Source organism: Pleurodeles waltl, chromosome 7, assembly GCF_031143425.1.
Source record: "Pleurodeles waltl isolate 20211129_DDA chromosome 7, aPleWal1.hap1.20221129, whole genome shotgun sequence".
NCBI classification, from domain to species: domain Eukaryota; kingdom Metazoa; phylum Chordata; class Amphibia; order Caudata; family Salamandridae; genus Pleurodeles; species Pleurodeles waltl.
In genome coordinates, this window is record NC_090446.1 from 174,633,167 (window position 1) to 174,656,140 (window position 22,974).

A 22,974-nucleotide genomic window follows, 5' to 3' on the forward strand; every position below is an offset into this window, starting at 1 on the left:
AAAGAACCACACTTTTGTCAAAACCTAATTGTACCACAGTATTCTCTGCTCAGCGGCTGCATTCCATGCTTTTAGCCACACAGTGCAACCCTGTATCATCCTGCTACTTGGGCCCCCGCATATTTGTGCATGCACCTTTATCGTGACCTTCTCTGTACCGTTAAGTGATTCAGTACTGCTTCATTCTTCAAGTCTTCCTTTGCTGTCTACTCTGACACTTCACGTGATGTTTTCTCGCTCAGTCTTTCTCTCTTTCTCGAACCGGACATATACACCAAAAACAAGTTTTCTAGAACTGTTAACCACAGCCACAATGGGATGTGTAAACTCCAGGTTATACAGGTGGCCAAACTGTGAGACGATAGAATCCTCCACCCACGCATATTGTGATGTCGATGTCGCAGCTCTTTTTTTTATGTCCGCTATTGAAGGGTAGTTTAGGTGCTTATCAGCTAAGAATTTAACCGAAGCATTATTAAATGGGAGAGCCATAACTGCGTGGCCTTCTTGAAAATTAAATTATTTCTGACGCTGGGTGGCCCTACCTCATGGCCGCACTGTGGAAGATGGGTATGGGCCTGCAGTGGTTGGGATTTATAAATCTTATGTATTGAAATCTAGTTTCAAGGGTCTGTATGGGCAGACTGGTATCTGATGTCCCCCTCCCCCTATAATCTTTACACTGGCCTGTTTATTGTGTCCAAAAGGCCCAACATGGTGAATAACAGTAGAAGAGCAGACCCACCTAATCTTGCTATATGTGGAAGACTTGTGATCTACCTTAAAGCAGAAGCTGGGGCTGTCCCTTGATGTGGCTTTTAAACTAATTTGGTCAAGTTGCAGGCCTAACTGTTTACTGAGACAAATCTCGTTTGTACCAACTGTCAACCTTAGGGAATGAACAGACATGTCTGCTGTCAGATACGCAATTACAGTGGAAGTAGGACACCATAAAATATTCGGAGGTGCATATCTACCTCACAGAAAATGATCTTGTCTAGGGCAATTTGGCAGAGGCGGTCTTGAAAATGTTAGTCTTATCCAGACTATTGTATTTCTTTGTAGCTCTCCCTGTAATTTTTAAGTCGTCATTGTTCAGATAACTGAGGTTTATCCTTTCATCACTGATATGCGGCAATGGTAGTAGATGGATAGTGTTATAAAAGCTGTATGCGCCTGTGACTGGTGAACCTTAATTATGAACTGTGTTACGCTGCTGCTCAATTACAATGCCTGATGAAATGACTAGGGGAGGGGATTGACCTGGAAAAGGGGAGGTATTAAGGATGACGAGCAGAGTCAGTGTGCTGGAATGGCAGCTAGGTACACGTCTACCAAAGAAAACGGACTATGTGCTGCTGGCTACTGCCAAGTGGTGCAGGAAATATGTACACACTGCTTCTAAGACATTGACATGCTTCAGGGTACATAGCCAGGTACTGGGGTGCCTAAAGAGTAGTGGGAGGCCAGGGAGGAGGGTGAGTTGCCAGAGAAGCCGTGGGAGTGGTGTTTGAGATTTGTGAAGCAGGTGTTGAGGAAAGCAAAGGCTGCAGTTAACTCAGTCTAATTACTTGCATCATGCTTATTGGACACCAACACACATCCAGTGTGTGTCGCTTTCCTGCTTTTTTCATACCTGCATGCCAAACTGTACCCACCAAACCAAGAGAAATATTTTTTGGGTGGAACACTCTAAAGTATCCCATGCAAAAGAGCCAATCTGGTTGCTTAATAGGTACACCCTACCAGCCCACAAAGAATTTACCAGGTTTCGCCTGCATGTTTTCCAAGCAGTGTAAGGGTGGGGGAAGAGGGTGAGGTATGACTATGGAAGATAGCTGAAATCTCTGCACTTTCGAGCCGTGGCAAATGGTAAATATGTTCTTTTGTGTTTTATTCCCAGAGTTTTCATTTTCCCCTCTTCATGACTCTTGTGCATCTAGTTATGATTTTTGGAATGTCAGCACTGAGCAGAGTGGCAATGGCATGTTATAACAAGAGGTCAAGGATTGTCCTACCATGGTCTGAATATCTGAAAAGAGTGGCTCCGACAGGTAAGTACTATAATTGCAGTTATGTATATTTGTGCGTATGTGTGGGTGGACAAAAAAGGCCTCCTGTCATCTACTCGGGTCTCACCAAACTCTGTTCAGTAATGTCTGGTACCTAACACTGCATAGCTCGACTAAGCATTTAGTGATTTGTAACTAGTATAAGCTACAAAGTTTTGGTGATCCATAGCACCTCAGTGAGCGGAAAGTATGGCTTTGACCAAGATAATTTTCACCAGAAGCAGACACAGAATTTAACATGTCACTTTGACCTGGTTTAAAATGTTTTAATTTGTAGAGTACTCATTGATTATGGTCACCTGTTCACAAGAGCTCCCTCTTATAAACTGAGGCTCTAGTGTGTAAAGCCCAGGTGCACAGGTAAATGGTGCCTGTTTATGGGTACTGCCTGATTGGACCGGTTATGGCATGCGGAGGGCCTAGGGCCCTAAACTCTGCCTCTCCTCCTTCAGAATACCAGATAAGCACTCATTTATCCGATCTATAGCTATTACCTCTTAAAGACTTTGGGCCTGATTTAGATCTTGACCGACGGGAATACTCTGCCACAAACGTGACGGATATCCCATCTGCCGTATTACGATCCCATTATAACCCTATGGAGTTCGAAATATGGCAGACGGGATGTCTGTCACATTTGTGACGGAGTATTCCATCCACTGAGATTCTAAATATAGCCCAAAGGTACCTAAGTAACACCTCTCATAAACATTTACAGGGTGAACGTACCTATTACTGAACCATCAACATCACCCATATAGACTTATCAATAACGATTACAACCACTGCACCGCACAACCTAGCAAAGACAATACATAAATGGTAAAACCACAACCCAAACAACTGACATGTACAAAAAATTAAAAATCAAGTCTAAACCTATGTTCACTAGGTTCTGTGATTGAATCTTACACCACCCTTCTGGTCCCTCCGAGCGCTCCACACCCTGTTCAAAGCACCAGACTACGTAGCAGCTACAAAGCTGCCAGCATATGCAAAAGAATTTACACCCACTTCTCAAACATCAAAATTATCTCACTGACTTGTTTTTGCATTGTTTATTTAAAAGCGCTGCTAGTGGGAACGTGGCCAGCATGTCCCCAGCAACAAAACTGGCCCGCACTGCAGTGATGCATTATTTTCTTTCTCCCCCCTGTATGGCTTGTAGTGGGTACCAGAGGTACTTACACCTTGTGCCAGGTCCAGTTATCCCTTATTAGTGTAGAAGAGGTGTTTCTAGCAGCTTAGGCTGATAGAAGGTAGCTATGGCAAAGCAGCTTAGGCTGAACTAGGAGACATGTAAAGCTCCTACTACACCACTGGTGTCATATGCACAATATCATAAGAAAACACAATACACAGAAGTACTAAAAATAAAGGTACTTTATTTTTATGACAATATGCCAAAAGTATCTCAGTGAGTACCCTCAGTATGAGGATAAGTTATATACACAAGATATATGTACACAAACCAAAATTATGCAGGTAATAGCAAGAAAAGTAATGCAAGCAATGTAAAGTTACAGTAGATTGCAATAGGAGCACATAGGTATAGGGGCAACACAAACCATATACTCCAAAAGTGGAATGCGAACCATGAATGGACCCCCAAAACTATGTGAGCTTGTAGAGGGTCGCTGGGACTGTAAGAAAACAGTGAGGGTTAGAAAAATAGCCCACCCCAAGACCCTGAAAGGTAGGTGTAAAGTGCACCTACTACCCCCAGAGAGCACAGAAGTCGTGATAAGGGGATTCTGCAGGAAGAACAAACACCAGCAATGCAACAACAGTGGATTTCCGGACCTGAGTACCTGTAAGACAAGGGGACCAAGTCCAATAGTCGCGACAGTGTCGAGAGTGGGCAGGAGCCCAGTAAATGCCAGCTGAGGGTGCAAGGAAGCTGCCACCTGTTGGAAGAAGCTTGGAGTTCTGCAAGAAAGAAGAGAGCTAGGAACTTCTTCTTTGGAGGACGGATATCCCACGTCGCGATGAAGCTTGCAGAGGTGTTCCAACGCAGAAAGACCGCAAACAAGCCTTGCTAGCTGCAAGGGTTGCAGTAGAGGTTTTTGGGTGCTGCTGTGGCCCAGGAGGGACCAGGATGTCGCCACTTGGAGGAGGAGCCAGAGGGGGCGCCCAGCAAGTCAGGGAGCCCTCACAGAAGCAGGCAGCACCCGCAGAAGTACCTGAACAGGCACTTGGAAGGAAAGTGAACCGGAGTCCACCCGAAGTCACAAAAGGGAGTCCCACGACGCCGGAGGACAACTCAGAAGGTTGTGCACTGCAGGAAGGAGTGTCTGGGACCCAGGCTTGGCTGTGCACGAAGGAAATCCTGGAAGAGTGCACAGGAGCCGGAGCAGCTGCAAATCACGCGGTACCCAACAATGCAGTCTAGCGTGGGGAGGCAAGGACTTACCTCCACCAAACTTGGACTAAGGAGTCACTGGACTGTGGGAATCACTTGAACAGAGTTGCCGAGTTCCAGGGACCACGCTCGTCGTGCTGAGAGGGGACCAAGAGGACTAGTGATGCAGTCTTTTGGTGCCTGCGGTTGCAGGGGGAAGATTCCGTCGACCCACGGGAGATTTCTTCAGAGCTCCTGGTGCAGAGAGGAGGCAGGCTACCCCCAGAGCATGCATCACCTGGAAACAGTTGAGAAAGCCGGCAGGATGAAGCGATACAAGGTTGCTAGTAGTCGTCTTGCTACTTTGTTGCGGTTTTGCAGGCGTCCTGAGCAGTCAGCGGTCGATCCTTTGGCAGAAGGTGAAGAGGGAGATGCAGAGGAACTCTGATGAGCTCTTGCATTCGTTATCTGGTGAGATCCCCAAAGCAGAGACCCTAAATAGCCAGAAAAGGAGGTTTGGCTACCTAGGGAGGAGGATTGGCTACCAAGAGAGGTAAGAGCCTATCAGAAGGAGCCTCTGACGTCACCTGCGGGCACTGGCCACTCAGAGCAGTCCAGTGTGCCACAGACACCTGTGTTTCCAGGATGGCAGAGGTCTGGAACACACTGGAGGAGCTCTGGGCACCTCCCCTGGGAGGTGCAGGTCAGGGGAGTGGTCACTCCCCTTTCCTTTGTCCAGTTTCGCGCCAGAGCAGGGCTGGGGGATCCCTGAACCGATGTAGACTGGCTTATGCAGAGATGGGCACCATCTGTGCCCATCAAAGCATTTCCAGAGGCTGGGGGAGGCTACTCCTCCCCAGCCTTCACACCTATTTCCAAAGGGAGAGGGTGTTACACCCTCTCTCAGAGGAAGTCCTTTGTTCTGCCTTCCTGAGCCAGGGCTGCCTGGAGCCCAGGAGGGCAGAAACCTGTCTGGGGGGTTGGCAGCAGCTGCAGTGGAGACCCCAGAAAGGCAGTTTGGCAGTACCCGGGTTCAGTGCTAGAGACTCGGGGGATCATGGAATTGTCACCCCAATGCCAGAATGGCATTGGGGTGACAATTCCATGATCTTAGACATGTTACATGGCCATGTTCGGAGTTACCATTGTGACGCTGTACATAGGTAGTGACCTAGGTACAGTGCACGCGTGTAATGCTGTCCCCGCAATCACAAAGTCCGGGGAATTTGCCCTGAATGATGTGGGGGCACCTTGGCTAGTGCCAGGGTGCCCACACACTAAGTAAGTTTGCACCCAACCTTCACTAGGTGAAGGTTAGACATATAGGTGACTTATAAGTAACTTAAGTGCAGTGGTAAATGGCTGTGAAATAATGTGGACGTTATTTCACTCAGGCTGCACTGGCAGGCCTGTGTAAGAATTGTCAGAGCTCCCTATGGAGCAGAGCCTCAGTGAGACAGTTAGGCATCACACAGGGAACACATACAGGGCACATACTTATGAGCACCGGGGCCCTGCCTGGCAGGGTCCCAGTGACACATAGACTAAAACAACATATATACAGTGAAATATGGGGGGTAACATGCCAGGCAAGATGGTACTTTCCCACAGCCCCCCCACCCCTCCTCAGTTTGTCCAAAATGCCTACTAGCCAGTTGTGTCCTGCCTACAGGTTGCCTCGGCAGTTTGGCCAGATGTCTCAGAATCGATAGTTGGCATAGAAGTTCAAACAGGATGTGGCGTTGTGAGCCATTCGGAGATGGTGTATGATGTAGTAAAAAGGGAGACCAAGCTCAAAAGAATTAAAGCAGCTCAAGCCAGACCAATAATCGCCTCAACTACAGTTAAGTGACCATATACGGGAAGAAGATTAAGAAAAGCAAACCTTATTGAACTGGGGTGTTAGAGTTCGCTCCTGATCACATATGAGCCCAACATTGCAAACAGAAGTCACTTGAGAATCAGGCCACTGGTTTAGGCCCACTAACTGCTTGATCAGATGAAACAAGGTCATCAAATTTTAAGGTCTTCAGTCTCTTCTCAGTTTAATTTCAGTTCTTATTCATTGTTAGAAATGTGGTCTCTAGTTGGCAGTCGGTTTAAACCCTGTCCAAGTAGGGACATTCACTCTAGTCAGGGCAAGGGAGATACCCAGCTCAGATCACCCATTCCACCCCATTGGTAGCTTGGCATGAGCAGTCAGGCTTATCTCAGAAGCAATGTGTAAAGCATTTGCACATAACACACAGTAATACAGTGACCTCAGAACAGTTTTAGAAAAATAGCCAATGTTTATCCATATAAAACAAGACCAAAATTAGAAAAATCCAACATACAGTAATAAAGATATGAATTTTGCAAGAATTACTTCCTTGAAGTCGATAGCCTCGTCTGGGGCTATCATGGCTTCGTGAACAACAAACCCAACAGTTCAGGCCAATGGCGGGGTCACGGCCAGCTATGGTGTCGGGAACACCTGCAAACAGTACCTTGGAAATGTAGGGTGTTGTGATCCTTGCGATGAGATCAGAGTGCAGCGTCGCTGCCGTCATTTCCGGAGGTCGGTGCAGGGGTTGGCAGGCCCTTGAATCGCAAGTGTTGAAAATCAAACTCCAAGCTGATGACGAAGTCAGGAGCGCTGTTGCTGATGGCGTCGGCGGTGCGGTGCAAAGCGGGATGTGTGACGTGCAGTGCCCACATGTCACATTGTAGGCATTGGCTCCGCAACAGCGTCCCGCGGCTTCGGTAAGACCAGGGCTGCGGTGTGAAGCGTGGCTGTGCAACATGCGGTGTCTCCAGGTTGCGGTGCAAGGAAGCGTCATCGTTGCTGAATCGCCGTCATCGGTAGGCCCAAGCCAGCATTAAAATGTGGTGCGGGCTCCATGGGTGCGCCCACAGGTCACAGTGCAGCCTGGGGGTGGGGGTCTGTAGATGATCCTGGAGTCGATGGCGCTGGCGGACCGGGGCTGCAGTGTGGGATGGTGCTTCATGTACCTCACGAGTGGTGTCCTCAGGCCATGGTGCGGGCAGCGCCGTTCATGTCAATACAGTGTTGTTATCGGGGATGCCAAAGCTGTGGTATGAGTGAGGCGATGCATAGTGTGGACCCACAGGTCAACTGTAAGCAGCGGCTCGGTGAGGGCGTCCGGTAGCGACGTCAGTGAGACCAGGCCTGTGGTGCAAAGCAGGGCACGGCTCCGTGCAACGTCATCAGGTCACGGCGCAGTCAGCAGAAAGGCAAGCTCTACTTCAAGCCCTTGGAGAAACTTCACCATCAAGATACACAGCAAAGTCCAGCCTCTGGCCTCTTTAAGGCAGAAGCAGCAACTGCAGGCCAACCCAGCAAAGCACACACACAGCCAAGGGGCAGTACTCCTCCTCCAGCTCTTCTTCTTGGCAGAGGTTCCTCTTGATCCAGAAGTGTTATAAAAGTCTGGGGTTTTGGGTCCACTATTGATACTCATTTCTGCCTTTGATGTAGGCAAACTTCAAAGGAAAGTCTCTGTTGTTCACAAGATCCTGCCTTGCCCAGGCCCGGCTCTGACACACTCCAGGTGGTTGGAGACTGCATTGTGTCAGGTGCAGGTATCAACTCCTCCTTCCCCACTCTAGCCCAGGAAGACTCATCAGGATATGCAGGATACACCTCAGCTTCCTTTGTGCCACTGTCTAGAGGAAATTCACAAACAGTCCAGCTGTCAGTCTGACCCAGATGTGGATTCCACAGGCAGGCAGAGGCACAGAATGGTTAAGCACAAAACTGCCCACTTTCTAAAAGTGGCATTTTCAAACAGACAATCTAAAAACCAACTCTACCAAAAGATGTATTTTTAAACTGTGAGTTCAGAGACCCCCAAACTCCACATCTCTATCTGCTCCCAATGGGAATCTGAACTTAAAAGATATTTAAAGGCAGTCCCCATGTTAACCTATGGGAGAGGTAGACCTTGCAATAGTGAAAAACAAATTTGGCAGGATTTCGCTATAGGGACATGTAAAACACACAGTACATGTCCTACCTTTTAAATACACTGAACCCTGCCCATGGGGCTACCTAGGGCCTACCTTAGGGGGTGACTTACATGTAGTAAAAGGGGAAGTCTTGGACCTGGCAAGTGGGTACACTTGCCAGTTTGAATTGGCAGTGCAAAACTGCACACACAGACACTGCAGTGTCAGTTGTGAGACATGTTTACAGGGCTGCTCATGTGGGTGGCACAATCAGTGCTGCAGGCTCACTAGTACCAAGATGACCAGTTCCAAGATGGCGGCTGCAGTTTTGTGGACTGGTCAGGTGATTTTAAAAGGCGAAGGCCTTCTAAGCATTTGGTTAAAAGGGACTATTCGACCACCAAGGTAGTAAGGACTGTATACCTGTGTTTAATAAGATCTGTCTTCCTTTGATGTTTGACTGCATCATATTGTTGCCCATTTTTTTTTGTATTGAATGCTAGGGCTGATTAGGAATTAAATATTAAAGATATTCTGTTCGAAGACTGCCGCCGCAGTTGTGTGGAGTAGTCATGTGACTTCTAAGGTGCTATGCCCTTCAGGCGTTTGGTTAAGAGGAACTGTTTTTTACACGCCTGAGCTTTATGATTGATTCGAGCCCGACTGGAGTTTACGTATCTGTGGTGAAGTAATATTTGTGTCTAATGGATTTATGTTCCATAGAGACTTGAAGTTGAGTGTTAAGTGGAATCTGGTTAATGGATTGGTGTTGTTTATTTTGTCTTCATGTAGATAGTGGAGTAACTGACTAACAGTAAGCATGGTTCTGTGGGAGTCCTGCTACTGTAGATAGGATGTTAGAACTTTACTCTTGACTTGGTATATTTTTTTGTTTAGTTGGATGTGCTGGAGGAAAAGGATTAAGCTGTGCTTTTCTAGTGCACTTATGTTGAAGCAAGTATTAATAAGCTGTGTTGCTTTATTTTTGGAATTTGTTTCGGACATTAGTTGGTTCACTTTGCTTGGGGGTATTTAACTTTCGTCAGTTGTTTGAGGCGCACTGGTGGGTGATGTTATTCTTTATATATATATATATATATATACACACACACACTTTTGGTGTAAATTTGGTGTTCCATGTTATGGCAATGTGAGAAATGCACTTTTTACCCTGAGGTTTATGTGGGTTGATTTTTGGGATGCCTTATAGGTGGGCGATTCACTTGCATGTACAGCGTGGTTTGGTTTTCTGCTGCCTTTTAGTGTTGTATAGCGGTTTATTAATGTGGGTTATTTATTGACACATTGTCCTGAAGATGGTCTCATGGACGGTTTGAGCCTTGGGAGACCGAAACATCGACCTTATACTCTCCGTGACGCAATTTATCGCATGAGCTGCTGGAGTCCATTAGGAGTCATTTCTGATTGTATGAAAGACTGCATATAGGACCCAAACCTTTTGTGGTTGGAGAGTCGGGAGGGTTGGTGCTCTCCTTCTGTCCCTTGGATATAAAGGGACTGGGGACTAGAGCGGGTCACCAGGGCGTTTGTATAAAAATGAATATACTTTTAGTGCATATATAAAAAAAAAAAAAAAAAACAGAAACAAATTACACACTGATTGAAGATTTATTCATTTATGGAATTTGATTTATGGTTAATTAAAACATTACAGCATGAATAGTATTTAATATAACTGAAATATTTGTATGCAATGATTCCTCCATGAACTTTGTGTTCTTTGCAGCCTCAGTAGTAACATTTAATTTACAAGCCCTGGGCACCTCTAGTGCCTAGTGCACTTTACCAGGGACCTACTAGTAAATCATATATACCAATCATGGATAAACCAATCACTGATACAATTTACACAGGGACCACTTGCATGTTAGCGCTGATCTGCAGTGGAAAAGTGTGCAGAATCAATACACCAGCAAAACACATCTGAAAAAATAGGAGGAAGAAGGCAGAATGTTTGGGGATAACCCTGCAAAAAGGGCTATTTCCAACATTCATTCAGTGTGAAGCTCAAAAATGCATTTAGGGAAACCGAGTTGGACAGATTATCCCCCATCTAACATTAGAATAATTTTTTTGTCATCTGCGTAAAAGATCAACCTGATTTGCGAGGCTAGGGCAAGTTCTACAAACTGGAAACAATGTGTGGCTGAATGCAGACCCAAGAAACACTTCACTTTTAATTGAATGCAAGTCATACTGAAAAGGTGAAGTGTCACAGCTTGGAATCTATCCAAAAGAAGTTGAGTTAGCTAACTTAGAGCTTCCAGTGTAAAAATGTGATAGGTTTAGATCTACAACGCAGCTCTTAACATTCTATCAGCAGCTATGCCATCATTACCAGTTAATCGATGGAAGATGATTCATGATGACCAGTAAAATAATGCCTGCTGCATGTTAAGGGTGAAAAACAGCTTGTCAAGTATGGTATCAGCCAGGCTGAAGTCAGAAATTAATTCTCCCAATGCGCCAGCATTCGACGGAAGCTTTCTTCCCAGCTCTTCACGTCGACGAGGACGTCACAATTGCATGGCTCAGCACGTGACTCCGTCTGATGTCATTGTGGCAATAAGAATTCCTCGCTGATGTCAGTTTTACCATTTTTTTACGTGCCTTCGAGGTGAACCGGTGAATACCTACCTCACAGCAATACATACCAATCCAAATACAAATATAAACTACAGTATTTGTTTATATAGAAAACACCAAAAACACATATCTATATACATATACGTACACACACATTTATAATAATAATAATGAATGAAATCTTGGTATGACCAGACAGGCAACGGGGAGGCAGGTGGGACTGTGAGGAATCCACAGGTAGCTACTGTATCCACAGGCCGAACAGCGCCGATAAATAACCCTTCACAGTTGCAACCGCACAACTCTTCTGTGCCAAGGAAAGGGCAAAATGCAAAACATCAGACAAATGGACGTTTAAGGGATTAATTTGCCTCTCTCCACACCAAGCAACAAATTTAGCCTATCTGTTGGCATGGACAGTTTTGGTGGAGTGTCGCCTGGCCGATAAGATAACATCCACCACTTCTGGAGGGAGAGAAAAAGAACTCGGATTGCCCGGTTCAATCTCCAGGCATGTAGGTGTGGGCTCTGGAGGTGGGGGTGCAGAACCTTCCCCTGCGAAAGGAGGTCTGCCCTGTGAGGGAGACGGAGAGGAGGGCACAGTAAGAGTTGAAGGTCTGAGTTCCACACCCTTCTTTTTGGGGGGGGGAACGCATAAAGTAACTGGTCGCACCAAGACGTCTGAAACGCGTCCCCCAATGCCTCTTGCACCGGATACTGGAGCCTGCAGAACGACTGGCAGTGCGCGTTCTCCAGAGTGGCAAACAGGTCTATCTGTGGAAAACCCCACATATTTGTTAGAATGTGCGGTGCTTATCTTGGTCCCTGGTCGGTGTAATCATTTTACAAATGTGTTGTTTATGACTGATCTAGCTTTAGGGGTGGTCTTGAATGTTTTGTTTTTGGATATTGTTTTTGGTTGTTGGTTCATTATGTGGATAACGTTTCAAAGACATTGATAAATGATGATGTGGGCTTTTGTCTTGCAAGGAAGGGAGGTACTTTATGTCCTGTGCCCTGAATGGTCCATTTGTTGTGTCTATCTCAGCACCTAGCTGATGTAATGGACTCTCTTCTCTGTGTGGCAGCTACCCTGTAGATCTCTTTCTAGGATCCTTGATATAAACCGTTTTAGTACTTCCATGTGTACATGTACTTTCTCTGCCAGTAAATGGAATGAATTACCTTTGAAGATACTGGTCTACAGTCATTGCCACTCACGTGCAGCTGCAAAGACTATTACTCTGTACTGAGCCAGCTGTTACGTGTTTATGTTCTTCTATACTTTTTGGTAATATTGCTTTCTAGTTTAGTCAGGCTTCTAAATTTTGAGTTCAGTAGCAGTCATGCTTCGGGATTCTGTTTGGGTAAATCATCTGAGTACCTAATCTACTTCTCTCTAACTCTGTTCCTTTTTTTCTTCCTGTTAGCACTGGCAACCGCGCTAGACATTGGCCTGTCAAACTGGAGCTTTCTGTACATCACTGTCTCACTGTAAGTATTTGCAGAGCATCCTCCGTTCCTGACACACTCTAGTATCTTGAACATTGTAGATTTGACTGGGGCTACTTTTGGAAACGGGTCGCAGGTGACAAATGGGAGCAAGCAGCAGAATCCACTGTTAATAGGCAATAGGGTGTGTCAGGAACTTAATCATGCACTTCCTATGTGTCATCTGAATTTCACGTTTATAGACTTTTGCCAGGGTACACTGAACCTTTTAGCGATCAGTAAGTTGAATTCCATAAAATTGAGGAATAGGGTATACTGCTTTGCAAACAAAACTGTGGTACAGGTGATATATAAATAACATTAACCCATACACCAGTGTAGCCAGGGCAGAGCTGATGGTAAGCTCTTTCATGCAGAATTGGCTTGCTGTTCCATATTGTGGGCACTGATCGCCTTCCTTGTTTGCTTCTGTGAGTGGACCGCTGAAATTACTGGACATCCTTGAGCATTATGTATGCCTTAGACATTCACATTCACTCTGGATGGGAGGCAATGATTTGCCCTTTCAGCAGGAAGAGAAAGTAGTAACTATTGTGGTAGCAATAACTGTACTTCTGATATTGGTTGAGAGTCCACTCTTTTCACCTGTCTGGATATTAACCTTTTGCAACATTCAATGTCGGCATCCAGAATTCTAGCTACAAATGAGGTGCCCAGGTAAATGAACTCATGATAGACACTTTCGTCTTCCAAAAAATACTTTAATGATTTTTGCCTTCGGTAACGTAACCTTTAAGTGATTGTGTATTTTAGTGGGTCATGAAACCTTTTTTTTTTTAGAACTATAGGCATTTTAACAATGATGTGATACATGGTGCTCTAAGCATTTGGTTCTGGTTTTGAGCACTGAAATTTTAGTGTAAAGAAGCAGTCTGTGAAATAGGGACTTTTGGAATCTAGTGACGTCTAGAATAATCGAGCTCAATACACCACATTTAAAACCCTACAGTCACAAGAATGTGCTGGACATCAATATATTTACATTTTGACGTGTAGGGTTGTGCCATTCAGTTTCTGAAAATTTCTTGGCCAAGACTTCACGATTTGTAAAATGAAATATAGAAACCAACTTCTTTTCCCAGTCACAAACATTGCATTCTTGATATAAGCATTGGCCCCTTTAACAAATGATCCATAAGCTCTGCTAATTAAGCCAGACTCTAGTGTTAGACCACAGTAACAATGTTGCTAGATAGTTGGCTATCAAATTTATACATGAGCATCTTCACAACAATGGTGATAATAAAGTATCTCAAGTCTTTGGTATATAAGTTTTGAACTTCCAACCCCAAACTGTGTACTCTTGAAGCTCACGGGGTCGGTTTGCAGAGAACTGTACAGTGAATTTAGATCTACGTGCCGAGAGAGGATCACCGTATACAGCTTTAAGTTTTGGGATTAAACAATCTGTTTTAGTTATCCTTGAACTACATCATCTGAAATACAGACTGTGTCACGCAGTTTTATGGCAATCCTTTTCTTTGTACCTCAGCCTTGTTTGATGGTACGCTGTGTTTTATTTTCCCCGGTCACTTGTCCCCGTCTTAAATTCTTCTCTGCTCATACTTCTCCCTTTTCTCTCTTATTCCACCATTCTAGGTACACAATGACAAAGTCTTCAGCCGTGCTCTTCATTCTTTTTTTCTCGCTGGTATTTAAGTTGGAGGAGCTGGTGAGTGCTCGTTTTCTGGAGCCTTTTTATTTGTATCAGGCTTCTGTTCGTGGGGGAACTGCATTACCATTTGACAGGTGGTTGTTAGATTCACCCTACTTATAACTAAAATTAGAGAAAACAGGCTTTTGTTAGGCGGACTACCAAACTCCAGTGTGACTAATTGTAAACATGTGCTTTTAAAAATGAATGTACAAGTTATGTCCACATATCTCCAGAGGAGATTACCCGTTGTGTTCCAGTTGCAGGGACACCATATTTTTTAAATTATTAAATGACAGTAAATACATTACCATTGTTCTAGCTTATTATGCACACTTCAAATACCTTTGTGTAGATTGTATGACTTGGATAAATATATTTGGTGTGAATTTCATTTTTTTTAATTAAGAGTAATTGCATATTGGCTTGCTGCAGAGTCTGATAAATATATTGTTGTACATGCAGATCTGCTAGTCAATCTGCATTCAATCATCTTCCAAAGTTCCAGAGTGATTCTTCAGTCACTGTCAAATGCTTTCATTTCTAACTTGATTCTTTATTTTCATAACCAGAAAAGGAACCCATCTCAGATTACAGAAGAACTTGCTGAAGCCCCAGTCTACTTTGGTAAAGCTTTCCAATTCTCAGGAACACAACAATCTTCACTCTGATTTTTGAGAATATAGTTCTCGAAGTATGTAACATCGTTAGCACAGCACTTTACATGTCCTAATAATGACCATTGAGTGGATCTGCAAGGTAGTCTGTAGTTTGATGTTCTTACACTGAACGTACTACTGAATTACCCAGACTGCCATTTAACATAATTTTTTATTATATGTAGCTCTCTCTCACTCCTCATTTCTCTCTCGCAATACACATATATATATGTGTATGTGTGTATATATATATATATATATATATATATATGTTCGATGGCATGTGTAGCTGCAGATACACATGCTGTGCACATCCCGCCATCTGGTGTTGGGCTCGGAGTGTTACAAGTTGTTTTTCTTCGAAGAAGTCTTTTTTCGAGTCACGAGACCGAGGGACTCCTCCCATTTCGACTCCATTGCGCATGGGCGTCGACTCCATCTTAGATTGTTTTTTTTTCCGCCACCGGGTTCGGACGTGTTCCTTTTCGCTCCATGTTTCGGGTCGGAAAGTTAGTTAGAATCTCGGAAAAATCGTCGGTATTGTTTGCGTTCGGTATCGGGTTAGTTACAACAGATCGACACGGAATTAAGAAGAGCTCCGGTGGCCCTGAGGGGTTTTCTTCCATCCCCGTCGGGGCCTGGTCGGCCCGGCCACGTGTCTCTTCAAGGCTGATGGAACGGACCCATTCCGCTTCTGTCCAAAATGCCATAACAAGTATCCATATACAGATCAACATCTGGTCTGTAACTTGTGTTTGTCACCAGAACACAAGGAGGATACTTGTGAGGCCTGTCGAGCGTTTCGGTCCAGGAAGACACTCCGGGACCGAAGAGCAAGAAGACTGCAAATGGCGTCAGCGCCGACAGGACAAGAGCGTTTCGAGGAGGAGGAAGAAACATTCTCCACCCAGGAGTCAGACTCTGAGGAGATCGATCCCGAGGAAACGCCTAAAACCGTGAGTAAGACGTTGAAACCAAGAACTCACGAGAAAAGTGCTAAAGCCCAGGGGACGCCACCGCCAACAGGCCATGGCTTAACCCGAAAAGTAGGTGACCGTTCATCGGCACCGAAAAAGGGCGAGCTGGTGTCGAAGTCATCCGACTCCGGTCGAGATACCGGCACACAGCAATCTCGGGCCCGAGATAGTGGCTCAGAGAAGATTCGACACCGGCACCGAAATGGGTCGGCACCGAGAGAGCACGACGCCGAAAGTAAAAAAGGTTTCGTCGGAGCCGAAAAAAGCAGCCGAAAAGGTTTTGGTAACGAAATATCCGGCCTCGGAACCGAAAACAAGTTCCTACACTGAGGAACAAGGACTGTCCACACAAATGAAGACACATAGATTTGGACAGGAATTACAGGCAATAGAGCCAGATCACACACAAAGACGGCTCTTTATTCAAAAAGATACAGGGAAGATCAGCACTCTTCCTCCAGTCAAAATGAAATGCAAGCTTGCCTTCCAAGACAAAGACAAACAGCCACACGCAAAGGTGGCTAAACAAGTAACACCGCCACCGTCCCCACATCACTCTCCGCAACCATCACCGGTAGCCACTCCACCAATGATGCAATCCCCAACTCATACAGGAATAAGTCAAGATGACCCTGACGCATGGGACCTTTATGACGCACCAGTGTCAGATAATAGTCCAGAATGCTATCCAGCTAAACCATCGCCACCAGAGGATAGTACAGGCTACGCACAGGTGGTGTCAAGAGCAGCTGCATTTCATAATGTCAGCCTTCATTCAGAGCCCATTGAAGACGACTTTCTTTTTAATACACTGTCGTCCACACACAGCCAATATCAGAGTCTTCCTATGCTACCCGGAATGCTAAAACACTCCAAACAAGTGTTTGAGGAGCCTGTTAAAGGGAGAGCCATTACTCCAAGAGTAGATAAAAAATATAAACCGCCACCAACAGACCCAGTGTATATTACACAACAGCTAACACCAGACTCTGTTGTAGTGGGAGCAGCGCGCAAAAGAGCCAACTCTCATACTTCAGGAGATGCACCACCTCCAGATAAAGAAAGTCGAAAATTCGATGCTGCAGGCAAAAGGGTGGCGACACAGGCAGCAAACCAGTGGCGTATTGCAAATTCGCAAGCTTTGCTAGCCAGATATGATAGGGCCCATTGGGATGAGATGCAACACCTTATTGAACATTTACCCAAGGAGTTCCAAAAAAGAGCGCAGCAAGTAGTAGAAGAAGGACAGGGTATCTCCAATAATCAGATACGGTCAGCAATGGATGCTGCAGACACAGCTGCTAGAACTGTCAACACAGCTGTAACAATAAGGAGACATGCATGGCTGCGTACATCAGGATTTAAACCAGAGATACAGCAAGCTGTGCTGAATATGCCATTCAACGGACAGCAGTTGTTTGGGCCGGAGGTGGACACTGCGATCGAAAAACTTAAGAAAGACACTGACATGGCCAAAGCCATGGGCGCACTCTACTCCCCACAGAGCAGAGGCACATTTCGAAAGACACAATTTCGAGGGGGGTTTCGAGGGCAAACCACAGAAGCCACAACCTCACAAACAAAGCCCACTTACCAGAGCCAGTATCAGCGGGGAGGTTTTCGGGGACAATATAGAGGGGGACAATTTCAAAGGAATAGAGGAAAGTTCCAAAGTCCCAAAACTCCTCCAAACAAGCAGTGACTTCAAGGTCACAAATCCCCAACACATAACACCTGTGGGGGGGAGACTAACCAAGTTTTACAAACATTGGGAGGAAATAACAACAGACACTTGGGTCTTAGCAATTATCCAGCATGGTTATTGCATAGAATTTCTCAAATTCCCTCCAAACATTCCACCGAAAACACACAATATGTCAAAACAACATATAGATCTTCTAGGACTAGAAGTTCAGGCATTGCTACAAAAAGAAGCAATAGAGTTAGTACCAAAACAACAAATAAACACAGGAGTTTACTCCCTGTACTTTCTAATACCCAAAAAAGACAAGAGTCTGAGACCTACATCAAATCAGATCACTTTCACATGGTTACATTACAAGACGTAATCCCACTGCTCAAACAACAAGACTACATGACAACACTAGACCTAAAGGATGCATATTTCCATATACCAATACATCCTTCACACAGAAAGTACCTAAGGTTTGTATTCCAAGGGATACATTACCAATTCAAAGTGTTGCCATTCGGAATAACAACTGCACCAAGAGTTTTTACAAAATGCCTAGCAGTAGTAGCTGCACATATCAGAAGGCAGCAAATACATGTGTTCCCGTACCTAGACGATTGGTTAATCAAAACCAACACGCTAAGACGGTGTTCACAACACACAAAATATGTCATAGAAATCCTCCACAAACTAGGTTTCTTAATCAATTACACAAAGTCACACCTTCTGCCGTGTCAAACACAGCAATACTTAGGAGCAACAATCAACACAGTAAAAGGGATTGCCACTCCAAGTCCGCAAAGAGTTCACACATTTCACAATGTGATACAGACCATGTATCCAAATCAAAAGATACAAGTCAAACTGGTGATGAAACTACTAGGCATGATGTCTTCATGCATAGCCATTGTCCCAAACGCAAGGTTGCACATGCGGCCCTTACAACAGTGCCTAGCATCACAATGGTCACAAGCACAGGGTCAGCTTCTAGATCTGGTGTTAAAAGACCGCCAAACATACATCTCGCTTCAATGGTGGAACAGTATAAATTTAAACCAAGGGCGGCCTTTCCAAGACCCAGTGCCACAATACGTAATAACAACAGATGCTTCCATGATAGGGTGGGGAGCACACCTCAATCAACACAGCATCCAAGGACAATGGGACATACAGCAAAAACAGTTTCACATAAATCACTTAGAACTGTTAGCAGTATTTCTAGCGCTCAAAGCATTTCAACCCATAATAAGACACAATCACATTCTTGTCAAAACAGACAACATGACAACAATGTATTACCTAAACAAACAGGGAGGGACACACTCGACACAGTTGTGTCTCCTGACACAGAAAATATGGCATTGGGCGATTCACAACCACATTCGCCTAATAGCACAATTTATTCCAGGAATTCAGAACCAGTTAGCAGACAATCTCTCTCGGGATCACCAACAGATCCACTAATGGGAGATTCACCCCCAAATACTAAACACTTACTTCCAAATGTGGGTAACACCACAAATAGATCTATTTGCAACAAAAGAAAACTCAAAATGCCAAAACTTCGCATCCAGGTACCCACAAGATCAGTCTCAGGGCAATGCGTTATGGATGAGCTGGTCAGGGATATTTGCTTACGCTTTTCCCCCTCTCCCACTCCTTCCATATCTAGTAAACAAATTGAGTCAAAACAAACTCAAACTCATACTAATAGCACCGACATGGGCAAGACAACCTTGGTACACAACACTACTAGACCTCTCAGTAGTACCTCATGTCAAACTACCAAACAGGCCAGATCTGTTAACACAACACAAACAACAGATCAGACATCCAAATCCAGCATCACTGAATCTAGCAATTTGGCTCCTGAAATCCTAGAATTCGGACACTTAGACCTCACACAAGAATGTATGGAGGTCATAAGACAAGCTAGTAAACCTACCACTAGACACTGCTATGCAAATAAGTGGAAAAGATTTGTTTATTACTGCCATAATAATCAAATTCAACCCTTACACGCATCTGCCAAAGATATAGTAGGATACTTACTACAATTGCAAAAATCAAAGCTAGCTTTCTCTTCAATAAAGATACATCTGACCGCAATTTCAGCCTACCTGCAAATTACGCACTCAACTTCATTATTTAGGATACCAGTCATAAAAGCATTTATGGAAGGCCTAAAGAGAATTATACCACCACAAACACCACCAGTTCCTTCATGGAACCTCAACATTGTCTTAACAGCAACGTTTTTAAGCATTGGATCAGCACAGTGCTATCCACGCCGAGCTAGATAGTGACAAAGTCTTTTGCCATTTATACAGCAAAATCTTTAAGCATAGGTTTGACACTGTGACACTTGAGGTGAGCAAATCTAGAGTGTCGCTGGTGTTGCAGAGTGCTCCTTACTAGAGCTGCTCTCCACCTAAATTTGGGAACTACCCAGAGTTCTCTATTCTCTTTTTTGCATAATTTATGCGTCACTCTAACCCTGAAAGGGATTTGTTTTTATATATATATATAATATAAAAAATGAAAAACCTAGTGGCTGTCACCACTAGGTAGTTATAGTTAGGACCATGTTTCCATGGATTTTTTTTTTTTTTGACTTGCCTATATCTGTGCCACCGTTAGACGCATCTTGACGAAATTACTCAAAACAAATTGCGCATGGAAAGTTGCGGGGGCTAAGAAAAAAGGGGTGGGGTCAAAAAAGTTGCATTCCCCATGGTAATTCCCATAGGACCGTTAGGCACGACTACAGCCCGAAACACTGGACAGAATTACCAAATGTGGCAAAAGGCTAGCTTTCGATACGCAGATTGTGCTTTTGCTAATTTCGTGTAAATCTGTTCAGTAGTTTTTGAGAAATTAAAGGGAAAATACATTTGTATATCTAGGGCCGTAGGTCCTTTGCGATGATTCGCGAAAAAAGACGAGCTCTTGTAGGGAAATGCACAGCTCTGATTGGCTGCCAACACTTCAAGGCAGGAAGTGTTGGCAGCCATATTGGTACTTGGCTTGAGCAGAGTCCCATAAACTGTTAAAAAAAAAAAAAAAAAAAAGGGCCAGGTGGAGACACTGCTACAGCAAAAAAAAAAGCATTTAAAAAAAACTATTTTGCTGCGAAATCGCAATGTTGCAAATTCGTGGGAGAAAGTTTAAAAAAAAAAAAAAAAAAAGCACAGGCTACCTTGTTTGTTTTTTCATAAGCGCCTGAGTGGGTCAGGTCCCAGGGGAATTGTTTTTTTAATGAGGGAACCCTCCTGGCCTCCCCTCAGCCCTGGGGTCTGCTGCCTCCCTGTGGTAGTATGCAAGAGTAATGTGAGCGGGGGTCCTCCCTGCAGCCCCGGGGACCGCCTCTTCCCTGGGGCACAAACGAAAACTCATGTGGGGGACCGCCACCTCCCTGGGAATTTATGGTAATGTGATGCGTGGGGGGGCACGCAGCCCCGGGGCCCAATACCACCCCAGGGGCATTCACTAAATTTGGTGCACCACTTCCCTGTTTTGGACCACCACGGCCCAGGGACCACCACCTTCCTGGGGCTCTTTTTGTGGGAGAGGGATGCCGCGCAGCCATCCTCGATGAGCCACAGATGGCCCTGGGGATGGCTCCTGCTATGTCCCGGGGTGCCCAACCCCAGGACATAGCTGTTTACTGTGGCTTGGCGGTAGCTTTACAGCTTCCTCCAAGCCACAGAAAACACTCTGCTCGCAGTGAGGGAGACCTGTCAAATAGCTCTCCTTCGCTGCAAGCAGAGGTTCCCTCTCTCTCTCTGCCTGCGGAGATTAAGGCAGGGAGACCGAGGAGACAACCTCACTCACAAAGAGGCAGCTCACTTAGCAGTTGCCTTTCTGTGACTGCAATGCTGGCTCCCACATGAGGTGGGGAACCAGCTGGGACTGTGGGGATCCATTTTCTCCTTGGGCGGTGGGTCCGCTATCTAGCAGTCATGTATGGCCCAGGGTGCACATGACAGCTGAAGTCATTGGCTGTGCGGTGGCAAGACCCAAGGCTTCCTCAGGGGGCCTGGGGGTTAAATGTGACAAAGATGTTGGGCCCAAGTCACTGATTTACTGCCGTGGCAGGGAGGATGGTATGGAGTGCTGCTAAAGCATATCTGTCATTGTTGCCCGCCTGGCTATGCCCCCTTGTACAATGATATTTATATACCGATTCTTCGGTCGCAAAGGAAGTGCATGGTACGATTCGCTCACCATCAGGTTGCAGTCTTACCAAATCTCTCTCACTGCCCTCTCAGCGCATCCTGTCATAGGTGTAGTACAGGACCCCACATCCAATCAAGCCTTTCCCCCACCAGAGAGGGTTCAGTACATTTAGACTATGATGCCAATATTTTTGAATGGAGCTTGAGTGCCAGTCCTGAAGGACTTAGGCCTGCTATCTTCCTGCATTCTGTTGGACAGTCAATGCATGCTAACACACTGGCACTCCAGTGGTAACTCTGCTGACAGTGGTTTCAATATTGTGGAGATCTTAAGAGTTCCATCACTATCTCCAAAGACACTGCCTTCCACACTCCACCACTTCAAATCCGCTGCAGTCTGACCAAGGGAAGCTGTTCCAACCCACACAGGAAGTGACAACGGGGAGGAGCTTACCCGAAGCAACCTGGGATAGGTGGCCTGCTGTTTCCAGAAGAGCAGAGGTTGTACATCAGTAACGGGTAATCCGTCTGGTGCTCAAACTTTCCTTCCTTCTGCAGCCAGTCTGTCCTGATCTTGATGCACAGTACAACTGTGATGTGGTATATGAACAAGATGGAAGCGGTAGGGTTGCACCTTCTCTACAAGAAAGCTCTGTTGGCTCTGATCCTGGGCTCAGGGCCATAAGATCTGGCTGATAGCCAACCATCTGCCCGGCGTACTGATATGTGTAGGCAGACACTCTCGGCATCATCCAGTGTGGCTCTTTCATCCGGAGGTAGTAAGACACATTTTCAGTCTCTGGAGGCCACCTCTGGTGGGACTTTTTCCCACTCATGAGAACTTGCTGCCCTAAATTTTGTGCTGCAGGGAGCATTGGATGATTTCTTTCACTCGCAGTGGAACTTTCCTCTTCACTGCAAGTCTCATCCTATACCCTTGATTCCTCAGGTCTTTAGGAAGATTCGCCTCAACCAGGCCCAAGCACTTCTGATAGCCCAAAACTGGCCACAAAATGTGTGGTATGCAGACCTGATGAACCTCTGCCTGTACCCCTGCTTTGTCTCTCACAGAGTGGACTGCCTCTCACGGGGTCATCTTTGGCACCCCAAACCCAGAGCCTCCACCTTCATCGCTGGAAATTGGGTGGGGTAACCTCAAAGCTTTTTCATTACCTCCTGAAATGGTGGATGTCATTATGTATGCCAGCAAATATTCCACCAAAGCAGTATATTGGGAAGATGGAGTAGATTTGTGAAAGGTTCTATGGACAATCTGGTGGACCCACTTCAGGCCCAATTATTGGGTGTCTTATGATTCACCCTTTCGGGG

At 45.3% G+C, this 22,974-nt stretch overlaps 1 protein-coding gene across 4 annotated transcripts in view; it reads left to right on the forward strand.

Moving 5' to 3' along the window:
* The window catches only part of SLC35C2 (solute carrier family 35 member C2), a 128,895-nt gene that overhangs the window by 39,150 nt on the left and 66,771 nt on the right, over positions 1–22,974 (forward strand). For all 4 annotated transcript variants that reach the window (XM_069243492.1, XM_069243489.1, XM_069243491.1 and 1 more), the window contains 3 exons: positions 1,904–2,054; positions 12,402–12,465; positions 14,083–14,155. In XM_069243492.1, the coding sequence (XP_069099593.1) occupies positions 1,904–2,054; positions 12,402–12,465; positions 14,083–14,155 (288 nt within the window). The remainder of the gene's footprint in view (positions 1–1,903; positions 2,055–12,401; positions 12,466–14,082; positions 14,156–22,974) is intronic.